The sequence below is a fragment of the Rhipicephalus sanguineus genome, chromosome 1 (genome assembly GCF_013339695.2).
Source record: "Rhipicephalus sanguineus isolate Rsan-2018 chromosome 1, BIME_Rsan_1.4, whole genome shotgun sequence".
In the NCBI taxonomy this organism is placed as follows: Eukaryota; Metazoa; Arthropoda; class Arachnida; order Ixodida; family Ixodidae; genus Rhipicephalus; species Rhipicephalus sanguineus.
The window spans coordinates 175,797,982-175,807,392 of NC_051176.1; the positions used below are offsets into that span (position 1 = coordinate 175,797,982).

General features: G+C 46.0%; 1 protein-coding gene across 2 annotated transcripts in view; it reads right to left on the reverse strand.

The window, feature by feature from the left end:
* LOC119402794 (uncharacterized) overlaps window positions 1-9,203 on the reverse strand; it is a 116,002-nt gene extending 106,799 nt beyond the window's left edge. The window contains exon 1 of one of the 2 annotated variants that reach the window (XM_037669896.2): window positions 9,007-9,203. Coding sequence is in view for 1 of the 2 variants with exons in the window: in XM_037669882.2 (XP_037525810.1) it covers window positions 4,069-4,105 (37 nt within the window). In the remaining variant the exon portion in view is untranslated. Of the gene's footprint in view, window positions 1-4,068; window positions 4,121-9,006 lie in introns of those variants that run through there. The other variant, XM_037669882.2, reaches the window with a different exon arrangement.
* Between the last annotated feature and the right edge of the window lie 208 nt (window positions 9,204-9,411).

A 9,411-nucleotide genomic window follows, 5' to 3' on the forward strand; every position in this document is an offset into this window, starting at 1 on the left:
CGCGTCGTCAAACGGAGCGTCGTCGTGGTCTGGGCGGGGACGCCCAAACACAGATGGTACAAGTCGTCGCGCCTTAGCAAAATATCGAGGGAGTGGAAGTCGTGAGACGGTGGTGCTTTTTTTTTTTTTGCTTCGCGTTTTGCGAATGAGGGGAACGGAGGGGTGGAGGCAAACGGGCGAAATTAGCTTCGTGCACCGCTATCACACCAAGGCAGACTGGGCGAGGAAATGTCAAAAAGGTGGCCCATGTGGCTATATCTTAAGGATAGATAAGAGAGCAAATGGCGGCACAGGACGTGCAGTATAGAATGACGCTCGGTGCCCGTGCTATTTTGAGAGCGGACATTCTAAACTGTGATCTGTAATGAAAAAAGCGTGGACGAACACCAATCAGATATGTATATACAATGAGTAGACCACCTACGAATAGGCGTACGTTGCCGATTACGACGCATGTTGACGCCATTAGCGTAACAAGTTTACGAGGGACATCAACAGCAGAAAAGCCGAATATTGAAGTGCCCTGGCCTACCGTACTGAAACCCGGATTCGCCATTCTTATATAGCGACTCTTTATGTGGGATGAGCACACTATTGTACAGGTTTGCTCGCTACTAGCACAAACTGTGAGAAAATTCAACATTTTCACTGAAGCATCCCGATATCTTTCAACCCCACTCATTCTTCCTCCTTAAACATTAATTGCTAACCATAATACATCCCTTAAAAGGTCCTGTGCAAAAGCCAAATGGAATAATTCAACAGGTGAATACGAATACCGCAGACAAAAGCACACAGGGTCCTCTTTCCACCGAACGAGTCAAGCTGACAAATGAAGATATAAAAACTGCGCGTTTCGTCTCCATCTCGTCTTGTGATTTTTACGTTTCATTCGTTTTATCACGCACTTATCGGCATGCTTTGAACCCCGATCACTTGCGCTGACACGCATCAGTGCCAGAAGGCTTAGCAGTTACACGGTGCGAAGTTGTGCGTCCGGAAAACATTGGAAGTATTGGAAAAGCTTTTAGAAGTGAGCACAGTGCTAGGAGGGGGGTGAGCGTGACCTCGTTGAGCAGTAGTATTCGTTAAGACAAATGCCTTACCTCTTGTTTTTCCCGCAGGCACAACTTCACTGAGACAAAATTCGGTGAATGCAAAGGTAGACACTTTTTAAAGGTATAGGAATGCTGACCTGGCTGACCTGGCATCCAAAAGCGAATTGCAGAATTCACTGATAAGCGCAGTACCATGCTGTCAGTTATCTGTTGACCGAAACAGGAAGCGATGCAATCCCGTCGCGTGTCAATAATGTACGGCTTGACCGGCGGACGCAATAAGTTATCAGGCTGCTGCTGGAAATAGGAAGGTTGAAGGAATGATTAACCCCCACGTGAGTGAATCAGTGGCAAAGTGACATCAAGCGGTGATGCTGAGCTGCCACCCACGCAAATAGTACTGTAGACCGGAAGGTAGAGCTCGGCCTAGTGATGCAGAACTATCGATGGTACTATCGATACTATCGATAGCTGAGTCACTATCGAACTATCGATAGTGAAAAATACTATCGATAGCGCTATCGATAGTAAAAAAATCGATGGTACTATCGATAGTATAAAATCAACAGCGCCGACTCACTGCAGAATCAACTTGGTTCCCCGCGCGTGTGGTACAGAGCGGAGCCAGAGGAGCAGGCTGGAGGGCAAGAAAGTTGACATGATTGATTTCTTCACAAGAGTGCTTTGCTGACAAACGATCGTAAAGCCAAACTGTTCAGCTGTAGCGGAAAGGAAGCCTTTACACGTGGTGGGACTGCGCGGCTTCAAATTGATATTGCATTTTATTATTTCAAAATAAAAATATATCAAGAAGTTAATTGTAAGGTGTAACTGGTTACTTTTAGATACGAATTTATTGATATATATATACGCCATTTTAACAGCGGAAATAATTCATTTCTCTGCCAAAAATTGCTCATAAATTAAGCGAAGCTGATAGTAGGCTATCGCAAATATTTTGTCAATATGGCTGGCCAGCAACCGTATCATTATTCCCACCACTATTGATAGTATTGTCACGTGGTTGCGATGGCGAGGAATGCTGCAGCAAGACTGGGAAATACGGAGCTCTTTATTTGGGCGAACTTGTGCCCAGAAAATCAAAACTCAAAATACAAGCGATACATGCTGCGCACTGATAGCGGCGCGAGCAGTCGTCAGCCGTTGAGTAATCTGATCATCGGTAGAACGCGTCGTCCTTTATACATCAGTCATCAAACCTCCTAGCGTTATCCCTGGTGCTCGCATAAGCTCTCGAATAAACTTGACTATTAGCGGCAGGCGCGTAATCTTAACAGAATGATCTCAAACAATCGTGAAGCTTCTCAAACATTACGGCGCGGTCTGCGTCAAACGTTGCTAATAGTCTTTGTGGGTGAAACCCGAATACGTCAAAACAAAGCAATAAACACGCGTGGCAGTAATATCGCTATAGTAATATTAACGATGGTACTACCGACTGCACTATCGATAGTTTGTCGATAGTAGCACTATCGATAGTTTGTTTACACTATCGATAGTTTCAAAAAAACTATTGATACTATCGATAGTCAATTTGCCGATAGTTCTGCATCACTAGCTCGGCCCCTTCTTCATTTCGCGCCCATCAACAACAAATAAATAAACGAAACGTTCAACGGCCTCACGAGCATAAATGCATTGCATGGTCACCCGAAAGGTCCTTCGCTTTGTAAACGATTAAATGCCTACAAGCTCCAACATTTGCAGTGATAAACAAGATGATGCACGAGACAGTACATGCGATCAACACCTTGTTTACGCAAGATTGCTACAAGAGGATATTGTTTCATACCAACTGATCTGATGACCACGCCACAAGAGAGCCAACGAAAAGCGATCGCGCGCCTTAAAAGCATTATATACGCGCAGATTTGCTTTTTCTTTATTCCCTTTGCCCAATTCGAAAATTGAGTTGACCCTCGTTCCTCACTGTCCTTTTAGACCCTCGTTCAAAACCTACCTGACCCACTCCCAAAAATGGCTTGCCTCGCCCCCGAAATTTCAGTGGCGCAATAGCGAAGATTGACTTTCCTGAATTCGAGCGCGTGACAATTTCAGTGATCACGTCATGTGACAATGTCACGCGATGTGAACATCGAAACAGCATACGTGTCGATGTAGTTGGCAGGTGCAGACACGCCGTGCCCAGATACGCCGCGGCCTCGCCGTTCACGCCAGTCTGCTCCGCGTCCGTCTGTGTGCTCCGCGCTGGTTTAGCATTCAATTCACAAACTTTAACAAATTACTCGTCATGCCAACTTCGTTACATACCAAAACGGTCAATCGTGCGATCCGCCAGTCGATCAGTAAGCACTAACGGTGTAAGACGTATCTTATAAATGCGGGACAAAATTCAGTTTTCGTTCAGTCTGGTTATGAGTAATACTTGCGCTATTTCTCATGATATTCTGACACATTGGACAGCCACTACAATGAACATTTCTTTTTTCTGCAGTTATATAATTTATTTCAGTTAGGCAGCTGAGAAACGGTATTACCTTGTATTTTAAAATTAATTATGGTGCCTCCTTCATGTCATGCCTGATGGGCTTTTAGTATACTGCAATAAATAAATAAATAAATAAATAAATAAATAAATAAATAAATAAATAATCTCTATACATTCTCTATAATTAAGTTTCAATTGTTTGAGTCACCGCGCGTCAGCGATCCATGCAAAAAAAACAACGATTTAATTTACAAGTCACGACCAACAATTATGCCAAGTAATTATTGTACATTAAAACAAAAAGAAAAAGAAAGAAAGAAAAGAAAAAAGAGGACAGTGCATTTACAACTGAAAGCGGGCTTCTCAGGAGGGCAACGATATATTCAGAGGTCAATACAATTGAAGTGAAGAACGAGCTGAAAGCAAGGACTCACTGTTCTAAAGTCAGATGAGCGTGCAGGCATACATGATACTGCTTATCCAAGCCAGGAGGCAGTAATCTGACGAGGAAACAATAGAAATGAGATGCACTATACTAACTTGCCGTCGTAGAGCCCCGTCGAATTCCGTTCGTCATCTGGCTGACGCGGTGACGCGGGAGCCGCGGCCGGAATAAGCGCCAGCAGCTTCGACCGACCGGAATTAGACGCGATGGGAAAAAACTCGGCGGCGCACGGAGAAGCAGAGCGTTATGAACGGGGGCGAGAGAGGAAGTCGACGAGGAACGAATGTCCCGGCTGGGAACGAGGCGCCAGACTATCGCGCTCTTCGCTTTATTTTCTGCGTGCCCATAAGTCTTTCAAGGCTTGTTAGTCAGAGGAAAAGAGGGATTTCTGTTCCGCTGCGTACGCAGTGCCTGCAAGGCTCTTTGCGTGCGCAACGACCGCCTGCATATACTCTTTCGCAGTGCCAAACAGAACTTGAACTTACCCTAATCTTGGTTCATTGTGTTGAGGTAATCTAACGCAAGGGAGTAACCCTCACTCAATATATACTAGGTTGTTATTGCGGCTCATTCACGGATTCTTGAGCACTGGCACAGAATAGGATAAGGCCTACACGATTCGTCAGCTCAAGCTCATTAAGGAACGAGGCGTAAACCAACAGTAAGAAGAAAAGCATCCTCGTTGCGTGAGAACGCATCGGCGATGCCTACGAAAGGAAAAAAGTAAAAAAAAAAGCTTCTGTATCGATTGGTGTAGTTCTAAATACCGCGCTACTGTGAAACCTGAGAAAGTGCGTAACACGGCACCCAGCGATTCCCGTTCGTAGAGTTCCCACTGCTCCATTTGGCAAACCGCCGATGGCGTCAGTGTTTGAGGTAAGCATGTACGGTTTCTCTGGCACGAGTAGAATCTTGTTAGGGAGATTCGCAAACTCTGTGTGCGACATGCGTGCTACTTTTTGCTGCGCTTTATCGAGTTGCTGCTTGTTACGGCAGTTGAGATATACGTGTCATCCACAGCGAGTTCCGTCAGGTTGTTTCCCTCTTCAGATGTAGCGACGAAGCGCCGGCGAATCGCTCGCTCGGCGAGGCGGTGGCGCCCTTTTTTGCGCGGCTCGGGTGTCAGACGCATGTTTAAGAAGTGTTTTTAGTAATATTAAGGTAATTATTGTGATTACTTATCTCTGTTAATTATATTATTTTAGACCTTGTTCGTTTATTTTAACCCACTTTTGAGCATCGCTAGCCTTGTTTTAGGCCTGTATCGAGCACTTAATTGTGAGCGTGATCAAGCCACATGAGATCTACGGACGACAAGCCGGGCCCCTAAAGTGCTACGCACTTAAAACTGCAGTGTACTAAGACGAAGAACAAAAGAATTCATTCTTCATTTTCGAAGAACGCTTAGAAAATGAGAGAAGCGAGTGAGATATAGGTAAAGAAGTATAAGAATGCTTGTGTGGGGGAGAAGCGTACAACGGAAAAGCCAGAAGGAGTAACAATGTTAAACGAGTGACGTGGCGCGCCTGAATAACAGTTACTACTCTAAACAGTAGCAACTGCGCCTAAGCCGAGGAACTGCACAGCAAAGCAAGCGCTTCCGGTAAGTCTTAAAGGGGCCCTGCAACACTTTGCCAAGTAATCATCGAATGGCTTCATTAAAGGAGTTCACTGCCTCACCAATCGACTGCCGAAAAAAATTTTTAGCGGAGTTACAAGGATTTGCCGCACGATCTAAGCGCTTTCTTTCTCCTTTCGTACCAGCGAGCGCGCTGAAAGCTACGCCGAGGGGGGATGAAAAGGGGGCAAAAAGCTACGACTGTTCGTCAGCGCGCGTCGTGACCTTGAACACTTTATTTTCTTTTTCTTCGAACGCGCGGCTTTCAGTGTGGTCGAGTGGCGGCATTCCGCGGCGGCAGCGGTAACTATGCAGCTCACGATGCTCAAATCGGCCAATGGCCGTGGACTTTGGGTTTATGGCGCCGCCATTTGGGTTTATGGCATCAGATGTCGAGAGAAAGGGGATCGATTTTTAGTTGATCTTGAGAATTAATTGTAAATTCCAGGCCGCGTGCTGCGCTGTAATGTTAGGCGTGTTCTCAGGAAACTCGACTATACCGATCGACAGCGTTTTCTGACCATGCTAAAAAAATTTGGCGAAGCTTGCACAAAGTCGCGCAAGGCTTGAAACAGCAAAACTGGATGGTTCTGAAGCCTAATCTGGTTCCTTCAAGGTTGTTGTTGCTAGGCTTTAGTTAGGTTATCACGACACGGATGTCCAAACTCCATAACCGAGCGTTCGCACCTCTCATAGACCTACGGGCACGTCGTCGTTGACGTAGGGCTTCCATCGCTTCGAGCTCTTCTCGCAGCCGCCGTTGCCATTCCCGTTCTCTAGTATGGCAGCTTCGCACTAGTCGTGCCAAGTCTTTCTATCCTTTTATGTCTTTATTCCCATTATTTCTCGCTTTCTTTCTATATCTTTCTCTCTCTATCTGAGTGAACCAGTGGTGAGTAGTGGGATTTCAACCTCCTCACCATCGCATCTCTCCTCCTCACGTTCACTTCCCTTTCCCATCCCCTTGCTACACTATACTATACAGGGCTATGATATGCTCTGCTAGCGTGCCTGGATAGCCGAGTGGTTAGGACGCTCGTCTTCGGATCGAGGGTAAGCGGGTTCTAATCCCACCTCGTGAAGAATTTTTTTTCCGGAAGAATTTTTCTCTTTCTTTCGATCATTCTTTCCGTTTCTTTCTTTCTTTCTTTCTTTCTTTCTTTCTTTCTTTCTTTCTTTCTTTCTTTCTTTCTTTCTTTCTTTGTACTCGTTCGCAGGGTTATTACAGGCTGCGCCGTAGCGGTGAGTAGTGGGATCTGCCCAAATTCTGTGGCACATACCCGTTCACGATGATGACAGTTTTCTGATAGGCCACACATTACAGCTAGCTTAAACAACTTCGCTGTTAAAAGTGTTGCAGGGTCACTTTGAAGTTCGTAGCTGCACCCATTTATAACGTTTTACTAACTTGTCTGTATTTTTTCCCTAATAGCGCGTGATAAGCTCAGAGGAAGGTTGCCGACCTTCCGGCAGACGACTGTTATTTACTTGCCGTATGCTGCGACAGTACACAGCTATCCGCACATTCGTTCGTACTGGCCTGACACCGTCTTACGCCACGGCGTCTGCCCCGCCGCTGCCATGATAATTAGACTCAGCGCACACCACCCGACAGTCGGGGCTTCAACTAGCCTAACTGTACAAACCAGGCGTTTTTCTTTCTTGAGTCCTTATGCAGAATTTTAAATAATTGCCCGTGACACAGAAAGTAATCGTAATTATGAATTCAATTGTTAAAAGTGGCCACCATTACTTGGACGAGAAATCGAAATGGATAATTGCAAAATTATCCATTTCAACACATCTACCAATGAAATTTTAATTGCCTTGCATTTTGCAATTTAGAAACTGTAGCAAGTGAGCTTGCAAGACATGCACTTGAAGCGAATTCTCAGTATTACACCGTTTCGGAACATGTGCTGAAAGCGTTTTAGCAAAAAATGACACGTTTCTTTAGATTACTTTAACAAAACATAGTTCTATGACGCGACGCACACTCACAAAAAAAACAAACAAACAAAAACAGAAAAACAAAAACAAAAAAGAAGCTGAACATGGATGTTTTCCGTGGCATAATGTTTACATTAATATTACGAGACTGGCGTCACCCATACAAATTGTTGCTGCTGCATATACGCCTTGAGAACTCACCCCTTACAATGCGTTAAGCAGCATGTGCCGTAAGATAAGGAATTAAAACATCATTAGTAGAACAGTTGTTAATTAGTCGAGTATGCTTTTAAATTTCTAGTGCAAGTGAGGTCCGTCTCCTCGGCTAGTCTAACTCAATGTTGAGAACTGTGGAATACGCCACAGCTGAATAAACGAACAACAACGACAACAAAAAATCAGTATATCACCTTAAAAGTAACGACGAAAAGGTACTCTTGGCATATTGTGTAGTTCGTTTCCCTTCTGTGAGTGTTCGCAACACGCGTGCACTGCTAGTTTGGGCGCTTTTCTCTGTTAGTCGCTAACTGTAGTTGGATTTTAAATGTCTGTATTGCGTGAAAATTGTACCTTGTTTTGATAGAAATCCACAATAGTAACATAGGGATAAGAAAATTATGAGTACGAAATGATATTAGCGACGACAGTGCTGTGCATTCGTAATACTTCGCGATTTGCCCGAAAAGTGTACATCAGATTTGTTTCCTCGACTGCGAGAGAGTATCGCGTGTGAAAGAGCGTATTATTTTACACCTGCTTAACAAGCTACTCACTGCGACGGTGCCTGTTGATTACTGCACTTGGTACCAAACACCGAAAGAAACTGTAGTAGCCGCAAAAGTGCAGAATTTCTTCCGCCTTTCTTGTTGTGTGTTCGTTTGCTTTCCTTTTACGCGGGGTTCACAGGTGCATCACACACCCTCCTTTTCAAGACACATACAGCACGCGCACCAGGTCAAACGGAATCAGTCGCGCTCGCACCGCAGGTTAACAAGTTCTATTTTGACAGATACATTTGCAAAAGTTATACTCGTGCAGAGAAAAGAACCTAGTAGGAGTTTCGGTTTCGGAACGCACTAACTGATACATAGCTAAAATGATGCGACCATAAACAGGACGCCTTAGGCGATCTACTCTGACGTTTGCCTGATAAGGCATTTGCCTTATGAGTACGACCTCCTGTTCTCACTGGCTCGTCAATATAACAATACGGCACGTTTTCTTCTAAATCTTCCTAAATTGCCGTTGATTATGCTGGGAAATTGCGCACAACAACAGACAGGTTTTCCAGCCGGCGATCGTTGGCCGGCCGTCCAAGGAGCGCAGCGCCGCCGAAAACATCGATTAACTCGACGCGTTTGGCTCGCGTTGCGCAGTACAGGAGGTCGCTTACCTCAACTCACGCGGCGCAAGACATGAACAGCGTGCAGCAAGAGCGTGACAGAAGCACGTGGCGGGAGCTCACCCGGCGACAGCTGCGTCCCTCGGTGCCGACCTAGGGCGCCATGGCCCGTGCGTGTGTGCCGTTAGTGGCGGCGGCACGGGTGGGAAGGGCGCGCGTCGGGAAGGACCTTCGGGCGTGGTGTTGTTCTTCGCTGGCGGCCGCTGTCACCAGGCCGACGCGCGCGCAGCTGCGTGCGGCCGCGCCGGATGCGCCAAAAAAAGATGCAAAAAGGAAACACAAAATGACAGCAGGGGCGGAAGAACCCGAGGCGGAAGCTAGAGGGCGTCTGCGGCGCGGAGAGCGACGGTCGCGTTAAGGTCGTCAAAAGTCAGAGGGCGTTGTGGTCTCACGACCGATCCGCCGCCGAGAACGCTATTATTACACCGCCCGCCCATTAGCGCCAACTTGACGGGACGGGCGGGCAGA